The sequence below is a fragment of the Ascaphus truei genome, chromosome 11 (assembly GCF_040206685.1).
Source record: "Ascaphus truei isolate aAscTru1 chromosome 11, aAscTru1.hap1, whole genome shotgun sequence".
Taxonomy (NCBI): Eukaryota; Metazoa; Chordata; class Amphibia; order Anura; family Ascaphidae; genus Ascaphus; species Ascaphus truei.
Genome location: NC_134493.1, coordinates 7,335,115 through 7,351,594, shown reverse-complemented (window position 1 = coordinate 7,351,594; position 16,480 = coordinate 7,335,115). Strand labels below are relative to the sequence as shown.

The window sequence follows — 16,480 nt, the reverse complement described above, 5'->3', positions numbered from 1 at the left end:
GAACCAGTCCTAAGTCCCTGATTGGACACAAGGTCTGGTTGCACAGCCTCCCCTGTGACTCACTGAAGCTGCAGGATGTGGGGAAAACCCATGATTAGTCCTGGCAGGCTTGCTCTTACTAGGGCTTACTGCCAGGAGAAGGGCAGACTCGTAGATAGAAACCAGGCATGGCTACACTCTCCCTCTGGTGGCATCCAATGGTCTCCACTTGGACCCAAATTGGCAGATCCATCCTGCAGATGAGTAAACTGTAACACATCATGACATTAACATGGTATATAGTTGATAATACCATCATATGCACACACATATATTTACCCACCCACCTTGGGATGGTGATAACTAGTATAACCTGGATTTCTCCAACGTGAAGAATCCTATTCTAATAATAATGCCTGGGATCAGGTTTCTTTACTATCCTGCCCTTATGGTCTGCCACTTGCACTAAGTATACCCTCTTAGGATGGACTGCGCACAGCATGGTCCATTGGGTTTGGAACGTACAGTAAGTACAATAACACTCTGGGTGTCATACTGGACATCCACAGACAGCCAATATTTTGGAGATGCTAGTGATCTAAGAAGATCATGCCCGTACACTTCTTTAAGGCACTTCCTGGAGATGTAACCCACCCTTTCTTCATTATACCAATTCTCGTCTGATACTTCAGGATCCCAATTCTCTATGGAACTATTAGTATCCCAATTTTCCTCCTCATGAGCAGAACCCATTCCAAACTCAATTTCACCCTCCCATGATTGGTGAAAATAGAGTAAGGCTGTTCGACGATTTCTGGCAACTCTTGCAAACACAAGGGCCACATAAGGTTTTATCCGAGCAACAGGTAAAATACGAATGACATTATCAGAAATCCCAGAGTCCTGAACCAAACCCACCCAGTCCCAGTGATCAGTTGATGGCTTGGGGACTTTCTGTTCACCCAGTGACCCATGGTGACTGTGTCGGGAACCCGAACTAGATGGAACAGGGGCAATGGCAGTGGCAATGGGCCAGGGACTGGGGCATTGGGCACAACAATGTCCGGGGCAAAGTCCTGGGGATCAACAATGTCCGGGACAAAGTCCTTACATTTCACTAGGCCACGGCCTACCACTGGTTGTGCCAACCCAGTGGTTGTGACCGCAGGCCGACGTTTTCCTCGGTCCACAACCTTGTAAATATTGCACTCCATTTGGCACCTGGAGAGGGCAGTACTCACCGGCATGGTCACCACACAGTTCCAGTCCGCTCCGGCGGTCGCCACTGAAGTGACATCATCTGGTGAAGACATCGCGGGATCCACGAACAGGGCCAAGTCCCGCACCAGAAGTTCGTCATCGGTCAGGGCTTGCGCCGGAAGTACATGGCGTTCCTCCTTGTAGAAGTAGGCGCCGGGCAAGGCCTCTTCACTGGATACCTCCATCGCAGCCTGCAGGGAGTAAAGGGGTAGTGCCTCACCAATCTGCTGGCTCGAGATGGTCGTCGTTTCGTCTGGAACGCTGTCAAGTACCGCCTCCGCTACACTGGACACTGCCAGGGCTGTGTAATTTCTCTGAAGTTCCAGGCGCACTAGCGCTCGCCGTGTGGTGGTCTCTGGACTCTGTCGCTCCACTCTGCAGGTAGGTGGCTCTTTGTCCTAAGCTTCACGATGGTGGTCCGCCGGTTGGCGCATCACCACAGGTCGGCTACCATCATTGGTAGAAGATGATAAGGGTAGGGACACATCCGCAGGGGAACGGTGTCGGGGCACCTTGCATTCACGGGTGGCTATCGGCAGAAAGCGATCCCGCATCTTCGCCACTAGTTGAAGTGCTCCCAACTCTCCCTGGGTAGTCACCCTACCCAGTGCTTCTGACATCTGAGGTTCCAGTTCTGGAACCGAGTCTGGAACCGGTGTTCACGGACCCCCCTTGAACATCTGTTAGGGCGCACGGGTCCTCCACATGGATAGCATAGATGCGACACACTTTGCATGGCATAACCGCGGAGGTGGGTAGATACTGCTCCGCTAAGGATAGGTACCTTGGTATTTCACCTTGGATAATGGCTATGGAGTGAAGGTCATCTGGCTTCACTGACACCAGAGGACCGGCTCTTGCCTCGTCAGGTTCGGTAACCTCACCCGGTAGCATTTGGGTTGCGGTCTCTGGATCCAGATCGAGCCTTGTCTCGGTCATCGGGGCTTGGTAATCCCCAATCATAGGCAGTAGAGGGATAGACACAAGATGGCTTGCTCCACTCACAGAGAAAATAGCCCCCTGTCATGAAAAGGGGGTGGCTGACCCAGTAATAAAGCTGACCCCAGCTGGCCACCCCCACCATCCTATGGGAGGCGAGGGGTTAACTGTTATAACGTTTATTTGTGTTTTTATTCCCCTACCTCAGTGCAAAATGTGTTTTTCCCTGGTTACATGTATTTCTCCCCTTACAGTGTATGCACCAACCACATACACTGAGATCAGGTCGGGAGAGTAAGGGTGAATCATATTTCCATGTCTATGGCCCTTTATTCCCCTTCCCGCCTTTTTAATCTCCGTTTGCAACTATCCCATAGGCCGCCTTTGCATCTCCATGCAAGTCTATGGAGATTTCAATGGTTTTGGCCTGATATCAAAGAAGACAAGTAGATGGCACCCGAGCGGATGAGCGGAATTTCTCCATTGAAGTGAATGGCGTAATGTCTTTCAATGGGGATTCCTCGAGTTCGCTCTCCAAGAACGAGTTGGCTGCCGGCAAAACCGCAATCTCCAAAAGCGGATACAATTTCATTGAAAGAGCTTTGATCGCTAAATTGGCATGGAAACTTGGTCACAACCAAGTTCATTCATATTAAAATTGTAACTCCGGTTCTAGGGCAGGTAGCGGTCCAGTTCTTTTTGCCCCTAGCTCAGGGGACCCCCCTTACTCGACCCCAACAGGGTCCAGCGGGCAAAGGCCATGAGAAAGGGTCGCGGCCGCCACGATGGTCGCCACATTGACCGCAATGGCGGAGAAAAGCCGCTTGGATTTATAAACACTAAGTGCGAAAATACGAAAATTTAAAACCCAGATCTCCGGTTCTGTAAGGACTAGAGGGCTGGGATTTGGCCACCATGCAGTCACTGCTCTGGCATGATTGCATGGCAATTTCCAGCCCTCTCCGATCAACCGAACGGACTATGGGTAACTGTTTAAAGTGTGGTTCTGCCATTGACTTCAATGGCGGAGAAATGCAATTTCTAAAACATGTCGTCTTAAAATGTAATATTATAGCTCCGGTTCGGCGGGTCGCAGTGAGCTGAAACTTGGCCACCATGTAGAGTCCCCTCCGGCATGAGAGTCTGGCAAGTTTTAGCCTGCTCGGCCCAACCGAACGGAATATTTTGATATATATAAAATATTGTAACTGTACTGTATTTTATGCCTAGTGTAAAGCCCACGAAAATCCCTGACCATACGATATGTTAATGGTCAGGGGGCAACAATGTGTCTACACAAAGGACACTGATCAACGGCTCCCCCACCCTGATTAAGTATTCTAGGGCGGAGAAGAGCAGGACGTGGGTACTTGTGTTAAGTGTGGTGATTCTCACCTTTAGTTAGGTTTCCCTGGCCCAGATCCCCATCTGGCAGACTTTGTGATGCCAATTCTTTTGAGTGGGGTTAGGAAAATGAGAACCTGAATAAAGGATTGTGCGCATGTGCCAACTACCTGGGGGCAGGTACCAAAGTGCTTCCCACGTTAGCTGGCAAAAGGTAATTGGGTACAGATAATTGTGAACCAATATATGAGACCCAATGTTAGGGATAGAGCCCAAATCCAGTGTAAGGGGGTCACCCCTGGTTCCCCTGATCTTCCTTTGCGCCCTGCCTTACCCCTGTGGCAGTGGGGGAAGGGGACGGCGACTTCTCCCAGCGGGCACCGCCATCTTGGTTGTGGCGCAAGGTTTGCGCAATGCGCAGAGGTTGGCCAGGGTAGCGGTGGCCATCGCCAGTGTGCCGGAGCTCTGGGAGGTTGCGCAGGCGCAGTTAAGCGTAGCGGCGGCCATTACAGCGTCGCACATGCGCAGTAAAGATCGCGCACGCGGTCCCCATAGGAAAGAGCTGTGCCAAGGACTATAATTCCCAGCAGCCTGTAGGGACTGCACTTTCACCCTGGTCACAGGCAGCATTGAAGCCAATAGAGCTGGCAGATTCTCATTCTGCAAAGTTGCAACAATGTTGTGTGCAGACAGGGTTTTTGTCAGTTGGATCCAGGAAGAGATCGGGGAAGGTAGTGTACACAGAGCAGGGCTCTGCTGTACTAGGCCAGAGAAACCCCAGGCCCCAGGTAGGCCCCACTCCCCACTAGGTTAGTGGGTAAGTTCATAGGGAAGGCCCCTAGGTTAGGGACCCTGCCCTTAGGTGCGTGTGAGGTGCAGCCTTGTCAGTGTCACGGCTGTCAGTGCTGTGAGTGCTGACAAGAAGGCATAGTGTGTGTGCAGCCATTTGCTGCAGGTACCAAGCAGGTTGCAGTGCGTTGGTTGCAGTGCGTTGCTGCAGGAACAGTTAGTGCAGTCGGTTGCTGCAGGTGCTGGGAGTATCTGTTAGGAGTCAGGACCAGGAAGAGCTAGGGGAACGAATTAGGCCAGTAACCCCCTAGGCCCCAGATAGGTCTTCACTCCCCAGCTTGTGGTGCTATAGGGACAGGCCCTAGGTTAGGGACTTTGTCACATTAGTGCCAGTGATAGATAGGGACACCACGGATGCTGCGCTCCCCGTGAAGAGACTTGGGCTCAAGTCTGTAGCCCCAGAGACAGAGACTATCTCCAGGGTGGGATCGCCCCTGGCGGGCCCCGTGCGAGGCAACATCGGATCAGACGGGATCACCAAGCGGCAGAACCTTTTCGAAGTTGCTTGCAGGCCCGAGTGCAGGAGCACTCGGCAGGTATCTTCCTATGTGCACCAACGTATCCTAACATATCACAACTACACATAGTGGCAGCGCTGACCACGGGACAAAGGGGTTGGGCTGTGGACACAGTGTGGGGATACACAGTGACTGTGGAGTTACTCCAGAAGGGGAATGTTATAAGTGTGTGTTATTGCCTGCATATAGTAGTAAAGTGGTTATATACATTCCTGTGTATGTGGTTATTGTATATGCGGGTCTTGTGTAGGCAACCTTCTACATCCCTAGAACGCTACAGAGGTGGAGGCGCTGAAACCGAGAACGTTCCAGAGGATTCACCCCAGGCTCTCACTGGCGGAGGCTCAGACCTCCTGTGAGCCTGACAGGTACTTGAAGGGGCTGCCACATAGACATTGAAAAGACCCAGTCACTGAGAAATGTAATTCTTAATTCCCTTAAAATTAAAAAGAAAACATTTACACATTTTCCCCCAAAATACAGGCTTCTAAAAAAATGGCTAGAGTGAGAATGTTGGTCTTCTTTACAAAAAAAAAAGTATAATGTGATTACTACAGTATAAATAAAATTCAACATTAAAAGAAAAGATAGAATTCTGTTCCAATAAAATATTTCTATATCCTAACACAGTTACCTTTCCTTTGAACTCAGGTGCGGCATTCCGAAAGTTTTCAAGTAGTTTCAGCTGGGTCTCCTCACTCTTATTGATAAACAGTAGTAAGTGGTTAACAATTTTAGCAGCAAAAATCTTTTCAGAGTTCTGTTGGGTAAATAATACATTATTATTTGATTATTATTATTAATTAAAAAAAATATTCTGCTGACCTATAATCTTTTTAAATACAATTACATTTAAGTTACAACAGAAAGGTTGCACACAATTTTACAAACGATAGCTGTTAAAGATGAAGTATATTAGTAAACCATGATAGAGTACATGTTAATGTACTCTAGATCATGTGTATTATGAATTAAGCTTACTTTTTTCATGAACGTTATTAAAGCCAGATATTATTACACACATTTGGGATATACATTATCATATGTGCCATAAATGGAAAAAGGTCTAGGTCTATAATACCGTATGTACTAAGCAGTCTTCTGCCACAAGGCACATTCCGGCAATAGAAAACTTTTTACAGTTTATTTAAGTCAATAGGCTATACTGTATAAAGGGTTTTCCATTGCCGGAAAGTGTTTTATGACAGAAAACAGCTTAGTAAATATGGATCCTAATGTCCTTTATTTCAAATGATCTGGAAAAAAGTATTGCTGCAATAGTGGTTCACAGCTCACCATAGGGGTATAATCAGAGGATCTCCAACGCAATTAGTAAAAAGGTTGATTTATTAGTGCATACAAAAATGAACAAATTTGCCACAGAGTAACTCTGACGCGTTTCATCCAACCACTAGGACTTTGTTTTGACTAATTTTATATAATATAATTAGGGTTTTTATTTATGTTGCTTTTTGAGTTTGCTACTTAGTTACTGGTATCATTATATAGTTGATGGGTATTTTGTTTAAATGCCATTGTTACTATTTTTAGTTTTGTTTTTAACTGTTTCTATTATATTTTATGTTTCACTATTGATTATTTTGTTTTTCTATTACAAGCCTTTAGTGACTTCTGTTAGGGGGTACTCTGTCTGATGATTGGTAGTCTGATTTGAGTGAGCCAATTGTATATCTCTATGGAAGAAATCATTGCATTATACAACAGATGTGTTTGATATACCTATTGGGCTCCACCAAACAGCGATTTTGTATCACTATATAGGATTCACTGTCGCCTATACCAGTCACTCTTTGACAAAGTCCTAGTGGTTGGACGAAACGCGTCAGAGTTACTCTGTGGCAAATGTGTTCAATTTTGTATGCACTAATAAATCAACATTTTTACTAATTGCATTGGAGATCCTCTGATTATACCCCTACGGTGAGCTGTGAACCGCTATTGCAGCAATACTTTTTCCTTTTGGATTTCGGGCTGGAGCACGCTCTAGTGCACACCGTATCGGGTCCTTTGATTGCAGCATTCAGGAGTCGGGTGAGTACCGACGCCCTACGGGGTTGCTTGTTTGTGTTTAGGACGCTGGGTTATGTGAGGGTAGTGGCGGAGTTTAGTGACTGTTTGCCGGAGAGCCGGAGAGCTAGTTCCATGTGGGGAACACGGCATCATTATCTTTATTTCTCCTTACCACTTTCTAGCCCCTGTCCCGATGGTAAGTCCTGTTTACACATTCATACTCTCCTTTATATTCTAATGGCTACATGGACCTGATCGGTGGCATTTATTATATTGCTATACCTATTGCTGGATTTTAGTACTTCTTTACACTTTTTTGGAGCATCAGTTCTTGGAGTTTGTGCTCTATTGTACCTTTCAAATGATCTGGACTGATCGGTTAAAAAATGTATCCCCTTCAGTGCAATACAGTGCAGGCCATCTTCACAGAACCAGCGTGCTAAGGGTTAATATCTGCGTTTGCTTACTGCTGTGTTTCATCAACCCCACCCTATGGAATGTTAATAACCCAGGAGGACAATGGACTTTGAAACCACAGCTGCATTCAATCTGAACCCCTTCAGTGTACAGCTGCATCGCCCCAAAGACAGACAGCCTTTGGCGTAGCTGAAGGGCAGCCAACGGGTGTGAGCCTCCTTGCTGCCATTCTCTGATGCTTGGTGATGTTAAAGCTGCTCTATTTCAATCTGAATCGCACCAGCACATTTAGTCTCTGTACCCAAATTTTCCAACTCTAACTGTCCATGAAATGTCTGTGAATTGACTGTATAACCTCTGTTCACTTAATGTAACCATGTATTGTTATAACTCTGTGCCCAGGACATACTTGAAAACGAGAGATAACTCTCCATGTATTACTTCCTGGTAAAACATTTTATAAATAAATACCATATACCAGTTAAAGGGTAAATTCATTTTTCAGGTGCCACATGCACAACTCATTGTAATAAAATATTGTAAGTGTTTGAGATATCATCAGATAATATCCATACTGCTTCCTGATCTAAGGAATATCTAACTGAAGTATAGCACTAAAATCAAGACACATATGACTGACTGGATTAAAATTACTTTTGCTTGCACTTAGATTTCTTATGGTTCTGAGATTTTATAGTGATCAGACAGTAATCCCCCTCCCAAGTTCTTTCAAGACTTCAGCCATTTCCTACTTTAAACATGTTTATAACTGTAACTTATAATGCTGTCAACAATATTTTGTGCCCAGGACATACTTCAAAATGAGAGGTAACTCTCAATGTATTTTGTCCTGGTAAAATATTTTAGAAATATATAAATAATTCTGAGGCTATAATTACGAATATAATATTACAACAACGTTACAGTAGATATCTGTCAATGTTAGTAGAATGAGTATAATGTCAGAGGAGCATGTGAAGAGAATATATGTCACAATGTATTCGTAACAGAATCCATAAGTGAAACAATGTACCCAAGAACATAATGAATCATGTGAACACACCTGAGATACCTGGGAAACAGCCTCATTTGAATATGAAAGTATATTCCAATTCGAATATTTCCCAGTTATCTCAGATCCAGGGCCGCTGACAGATATCTCTATATATGTATTGAGAAGGATGTAGGGGAATTTTAATATGTATTGGGGGGAGCGGGGTAATTTTAATATGTATTGGGGGTGGAGGGCGGGGGATTGTAATATGTATTGGGGCGGGGGCGGGCGCGGGGGGATTACCTATTGATCAGCTTTGAAGATTCCCATTAGCACTTTGAAGATTCCCATTAGCACTTAATGATACTTTAACTGAAGTTAACGTATCGTTATGTATTTAGGATCTACCACTTCGGAGTGCTTTTTGTAGTGGATTGATCTCTTACCTTCCAGGAGCACCGCTTGCCATAAAAATATTGCTGTGTGTTTAATGAGGTACAGACGAGGCCATGACTAACTTAAAGCTTGCTTTAAACTAGCCGGGTTACATTCAGGGTATGTGCTGGGTATGTGCTGGGCTAGTTTGAGGCAAGTTTAAGGCATTTCTGCATTGACTAATGACCCATAGGATTAACACAGTAGGGGTCCCTGGCAGTCCCATTCAGTTTGAATGGGACTGCCAGGGACCCCAGCTGTTAATCTGATGGGCCATTAATCAATGCAGAAATGCTGGGGCTAGTTTAAGGCATGTTTAAGGCATGTATTCAGAGTGTACCTGGCTGTACCTGGGTCTTTTTGGATTTGTTTTAGAATATACAACACAAAACATATCACACTGCTCATTCATAAATGTTAAACAATCTTCAAAGAATATTATTTTCAAGTGTCTATTAATGACACAAATGAGTGCTACCAATGTACAGTAGTTATTAGTATTAACAATTTAAATGAAAACGTGACTAGGTCACAAGATCATTCACAGAAGTACATTTTTGGTGCACATCACAATAACAATTTTTAGTGAATATATATAGTGAAAAACCAAGGTGAAAAAATAAAAAATGATAATAAAATATTATTAAAACACGTAGTGCTGATGTTACTGATTCCAACCAACAACAATAGTAAATGTGACTCCACAAAACTATGAGGTATTGATACTTCAATGTGCCAATCACAAAATGAACCTCCTGCTAGATATTCTGAAATCAAGTTGTAAACCTCACAATTTCTGTTCGTGAAGTCACTAGTGCAGTTAAATTAATAAAAGAACGTCATGGCATATATCTAATGAATATTCTATGTGCCACAATGGAATATTGGCATAGCAAGTAGTGTATACCAAAGTCGCAAGAGCAATCAGTTGAGTAATATATTTATCAGAGACGTGAGGTTTGCACAGTCAGTGAGGGGGAATCCCTAAGCAGCTAAACTATCATATGAAAGCTACTTGCTCTCAAGTAGCACAGCTCCAACATCGCTGTCAACTTGTACTGGGGGTCCCTATACCTAGTGAAAGACCATGTATTCAAAATTGTTCTCAACTGGCAACCAAACACTCAATAAAGTATTCACAAAACTCTGCATAATACTTAGCTAATAGCCGCTTAAACTCTGCTCCGTGGCGGTACACAACGCTGCTCAGACAGTCCTGCAGTAGACCGGTTGTTGTGGGTGTCACGGTAGCTTATGACAAGATATAATGAACACCAAATATCTGGGTTGAACTGAACGAGGCTTAGATATAATAAAATATAATTTATTCCTTAAATAAGGTGAACACATCAATATAGTACAATTAACAGACAAGAAGGTAACACTTTGGGGAATGGAGAAGTATCAGCTAGCAATTCTCCAGCAGTCCAGTGACATTCAAGATGGTATCAGAAGCACAACTACAGCACAACTAAAAACTGTAGGGTTGACACAGTTTATATACCTGTGCAACCCTATTCTTAACATTGAACACAGCCTATTGGTGAACAATTATCTGTAACCACTCTCTAATGTGGAGACACAGACTAACAGACTAACCCATGCCCTCAGGTAACAATTAGACTGGCAGAGTTTGTTGATTGACTAATACTTAATCCCTAGTCATTGGGTAACAATCAAGGCAGTTACTTTTTGATCACCGTACTTAGGCTACTCAGCCGTCTGCCCTTCATGACCTATTAGCCTAGCAAATGGCATCTGCATTTTCAGAACAGATCCAAAATAAAATACATATACACTTTAATATCTACACATATTAATAAGTTCCATTCTGGTGGGCTCAGTGGGTCGACCTTTGCCAGTTTTTAATGCCTACAGTGACTCCACATATTGGCCAAATATGAACTCTCTGCGACCTCCAGAACTGGAGTTACAGAAATGCACTTTAAAACATTAAAATACATGCTTATAATGAAACATGGGAACAGGGGAACATACATTTTCAAGGTATAACAAGGTGCAAACCTCATCCCTGGACCGCAGTCCAGTTAACCCCTTGTCTCTCTGGTGAGGTCAGGGGATGGCCATATGGGGAGCAACCCCTTTAATACCTGGCCACCCCCTTTCTCCCTCTACACCTCCCCTTCTTAATGGGTAACCTGTGGCCCACTGGCCCTAACGGGGAGTGGGACACTGCTGGCACCCTTAACGAACTCAGTCTCAGAGGGATAGTCCTGACGTGAAAGTCCATCAGCATTGCTGTTTTCACTACCCTTTTTGTGCTGAATAGTAAACTCAAACTCTTGCAAGGCCAAGCTCCACCTTAGCAACTTGGCAATAGTGGTTCACAGCTCACCATAGGGGTATAATCAGAGGATCTCCAACGCAATTAGTAAAAAGGTTGATTTATTAGTGCATACAAAAATGAACAAATTTGCCACAGAGTAACTCTGACGCGTTTCATCCAACCACTAGGACTTTGTTTTGACTAATTTTATATAATATAATTAGGGTTTTTATTTATGTTGCTTTTTGAGTTTGCTACTTAGTTACTGGTATCATTATATAGTTGATGGGTATTTTGTTTAAATGCCATTGTTACTATTTTTAGTTTTGTTTTTAACTGTTTCTATTATATTTTATGTTTCACTATTGATTATTTTGTTTTTCTATTACAAGCCTTTAGTGACTTCTGTTAGGGGGTACTCTGTCTGATGATTGGTAGTCTGATTTGAGTGAGCCAATTGTATATCTCTATGGAAGAAATCATTGCATTATACAACAGATGTGTTTGATATACCTATTGGGCTCCACCAAACAGCGATTTTGTATCACTATATAGGATTCACTGTCGCCTATACCAGTCACTCTTTGACAAAGTCCTAGTGGTTGGACGAAACGCGTCAGAGTTACTCTGTGGCAAATGTGTTCAATTTTGTATGCACTAATAAATCAACATTTTTACTAATTGCGTTGGAGATCCTTTGATTATACCCCTACGGTGAGCTGTGAACCGCTATTGCAGCAATACTTTTTCCTTTTGGAAACCACTTTGTAACCACTCTCTAATGTGGAGACACAGACTAACAGACTAACCCATGCCCTCAGGTAACAATTAGACTGGCAGAGTTTGTTGCCGTCTGCCCTTCATGACCTATTAGCTTGCAAATGGCATCTGCATTTTCAGAACAGATCCAAAATAAAATACATATACACTTTAATATCTACACATATTAATAAGTTCCATTCTGGTGGGCTCAGTGGGTCGACCTTTGCCAGTTTTTAATGCCTACAGTGACTCCACATATTGGCCAAATATGAACTCTCTGCGACCTCCAGAACTGGAGATACAGAAATGCACTTTAAAACATTAAAATACATGCTTATAATGAAACATGGGAACAGGGGAACATACATTTTCAAGGTATAACAAGGTGTAAACCTCATCCCTGGACCACAGTCCAGTAACCCCTTGTCTCTCTGGTGAGGTCAGGGGATGGCCATATGGGGTGCAACCCCTTTAAAACTGGGCCACCCCCTTTTTCCCTCTACAGTGGGATCAGCTGCTCTACGTGATGTGACGTAGCTGTGCTACTTGAGAGCAAGTAGCTTTCATATGATAGTTTAGCTGCTTAGGGATTCCCCCTCACTGACTGTGCAAACCTCATGTCTCTGATACATATATTACTCAACTGATTGCTCTTGCGACTTTGGTATACACTACTTGCTATGCCAATATTCCATTGTGGCACATAGAATATTCATTAGATATATGCTATGACGTTCTTTTATTAATTTAACTGCACTAGTGACTTCACGAACAGTAATTGTGAGGTTTACAACTTGATTTCAGAATATCTAGCAGGAGGTTCATTTGTGATTGGCACATTGAAGTATCAATAACTCATAGTTTTGTGGAGTCACATTTACTATTGTTGTTGGTTGGAATCAGTAACATCAGCACTACGTGTTTTAATAATATTTTATTATCATTTTTTATTTTTTCACCTTGGTTTTTCACTATATATATTCACTAAAAATTAAAAATTGTTATTGTGATGTGCACCAAAAATGTACTTCTGTGAATGATCTTGTGACCTAGTCATGTTTTCATTTAAATTGTTAATACTTTGTTTTAGAATAGTCGCAGTATATATTATTGATTCTTTATTAGATTATTAGGGATATGCAAATCAGTATTTTTGGGGCAATTAAAGATTATGTAATATACATTTTTTTAAACTATTGTATCTTCCAGAAACACATGCATAGAAATAACTTGCTCATATGCTGAGAATTCTTAGGCAATCGTAATAATAAAAGTAAACGTAATACAATGCATCATTACATTCTTATATACAGAGACTGGTGTAAAACCTCACTCAAACTCCAAAAAGGTGCTGTGTGCTGCCGGAAAGGTACATGGTAACAAATCTAGGAGTAGATGGATCGTGTCAGAGATGCACGGTCCACACACAGAATCCCTATCAATGGGCGCACGACAGACCAGAATATTATAGTATAAGTATTCTAAAGTGGTCTTAACAGGACTGCAAACAGGCAGTTAAAAAAGAAACTTTATTAATATTCTTAAAAATAATTAAAAGAATTTACACTGACAAAATAACACTTATTTTGATTGGCTTTTTATTTTTTATGTAGTGTTACTAAGTGTTCAAGATCCAACAATATGATGTGAACTCCTAAATGACATCAATGTATGTTTCTTATAGCATATACCATATAACACTCTATATATCCTCATATGGCTATCGCCCAGTAGAGTTAGTAGGGTATGTTTATGAAAAGCACTATGTTTGTCTAATAGTGCTTAACCCACAATGGCTTATTTCCTAGAGTGCTCTGAGCCTATATTATAATGTAGATATCTCCTCTAGTACAAGGTAAAGTATCACACTGGTGCTTAAAATTGTGCAAGGCCAGCTAAGATTTGTATCTCAATACTTGGACAGTTTAAGTATAGTGTTGAACACTTTGCTAAAATATGTGTGGCTTCACAGTAACACTGCCTTATTTTCTGTGTGCATGCGTCTCTGCTAATACTAGTGGGGTGTTTTTAAACATGACTTACGTTTAAGTCTTTGTACACTGTTCAGATAGACCAGGTCCTTTTCCACTAATACTGGATGGACAGTGAAGGTATACTTGGTTTAACAAAGTGTCTTTCCTTCTATTTAATAAATAAACATGTCCTGTGAGGATACATTCTGTGATTATAATGTATAGCAACACTGTAAATATTCTATTGTCTTAAATCTAGCACTCCAGGTTTGTCTCTCCATCTATTGTAATGCGTTTTTGATGCCCCTGCTAGTGGGATAGTATCAACCCCTGCAGCTGTTATATAGCTATGTTTGTACTGCCCATACCTAAAGTATATGGCTATGCAGTTAAGGGACTATGACCCGAGGAGTATTACCAAAAAGTGGAGGCTGTGCCCTAATCGTGTTGTATCAGTAGTTGCTACTGTCAATAGCCTAAGCCAGCTTCCCTATGATACTAAAAATATTGTTTATCTCGTAGCCAGATTTATACAGTGTAACCCATATTCCCCCACTCCCAATCGCAGATAGAGTGCATGTGAGGGGGAACCTATATGTATGTTACCAGGTATGTGGTGCTTTACCTGTCCGGCTCACAGGAGGCCTGAACCTCCGCCAGTGAGAGTCTGGGTGTATTCTCTGGAACGATCTTACATAACAGCGCCTCCACCTGTGTAGGATTCTATGGGTAGAATGTCCCCTACACAGGACCCACATATATTAACCACATACACCAAAGGTATATATAACACAGGTTTACTATATGGGCACATAAACACAATACACATACATCAACAATATGACATCAACAGTAACCCTCAGTGTCACCCTGTAACACTGCTCCTCATGGGTGATAACCCCACACAGTTACATAGTTACATAATTACATAGTAGATGAGGTTGAAAAAAGACGTTAGTCCATCAAGTTCAACTTATGCTAAATTTAGACAACAGATACTTTATCCTATATCTATACTTACTTATTGATCCAGAGGAAGGCAAACAAAAAACCCCATTAAGGGGAAAAATTAAATCCTTCCTGACTCCAAGAATTGGCAATCGGATTAATCCCTGGATCAACATCCTTCCCATGTATACTTATTTGGTATATCCCTGTATACCTTTCCCATCTAAAAAGATGTCCAACCTTTTTTTGAACAAATCTATTGTATCTGCCATCACAGTCTCCATGGGTAATGAATTCCACATTTTAACTGCCCTTACTGTAAAGAACCCTTTCCTTTGTTGCTGGTGAAATTTCCTTTCCTCCAACCTTAAGGGATGGCCCCGAGTCCTTTGTACTGCCCGTGGGATGAATAGTTCTTTTGAAAGCTCCTTGTATTGTCCCTAAATATATTTGTATATAGTTATCATCAGCGGTCGACAAATCACCAAAAACTCTACTCACCAAACAAAAAAATCTACTCGCCACCTAGTACCACATGTGTGCTGCTTGGGCCAATAGGAGCTCGCCACGAGGTTAAATCCACTCGCCCGGGGCGTGCAAATGTATAGGTTTGTCGAACACTGGTTATCATTTCCCCTCTTAGACGCCTCTTTTCTAATGTAAATAAATCTAATTTAGCTAGCCTCTCCTCATAAGTTAGAATGTCCATCCCCTTTATTAATTTGGTGGCTCTTCTCTGCACTCTCTCTAGTTCCATAATGTCTTTTCTTAGGTTTGGTGCCCAAAATTGTACTCCATATTCAAGGTGTGGTCTTACTAATGCTTTGTAAGGGGGCATAATTATGTTTACTTCCCTTCTATCCATTGCCCGTTTGATGCAAGATAAGATCTTGTTTGCCTTTGCAGCTACTGCATGACATTGGGCACTATTGCTAAGCCTGCTGTCTACCAGCACTCCTAAATCCTTCTCCATCAAGGATTCCCCCAATATATCTCCATTTAATTTGTAAGTCGCTTTTTATTCTTGCATACCAAATGCATAACCTTACATTTATCTGTATTAAACCTCATCTGCCATTTACCTGCCCACGTTTCCAGTCTCTCCAAGTCCTTCTGAAGAGAAATTACATCCTGCTCTGATTCTATTACCTTACACAATTTAGTATCATCAGCAAAGATGGAGACTTTGCTCTGGATCCCAACCTCAAGGTCATTAATAAACAAGTTAAAAAGCAGGGGTCCCAGTACGATCCCTGAGGTACTCAACTCACGACTTTAACCCAACCTGAAAAAGTTCCATTTATGACAACCCTCTGTTGTCTGTCCTTTAACCAGTTTTCAATCCAGGTGGCTATATTATTACTGAGTCCAATTTTCTTTATTTTGTACACCAACCTCTGGTGTGAAACCGTATCAAAAGCCTTTGCAAAATCTAAGTAGACCACATCAACTGCATTACCCTGGTCTAAATTCCTACTTACCTCCTCAAAGAAACAAATAAGGTTAGTTTGGCAAGATCTATCCTTCATAAATCCATGCTGACTACTGTATGACTAATAATTTTGTTTTCCATTAGGTATTCCCGAATATTATCCCGTATTAAACCTTCAAGTAGTTTCCCTACTATTGAAGTCAGTCTTACAGGTCTGTAATTTCCCGGTTGTGATCTAGCTCCCTTTTTAAATATAGGCACCACATCTGCTTTACGCCAATCTTGTGGTACTGAGCCTGTGGAAATTGAGTC

The 16,480-nt window shown here is 42.3% G+C and overlaps 1 protein-coding gene across 1 annotated transcript in view; it reads right to left on the bottom strand.

Moving 5' to 3' along the window:
* Positions 1–16,480, bottom strand: part of PDIA2 (protein disulfide isomerase family A member 2) — a 114,369-nt gene that overhangs the window by 74,711 nt on the left and 23,178 nt on the right. Inside the window, exon 6 of the mRNA XM_075565230.1 lies at positions 5,524–5,649. Coding sequence (XP_075421345.1) covers positions 5,524–5,649 — 126 coding nt within the window. The remainder of the gene's footprint in view (positions 1–5,523; positions 5,650–16,480) is intronic.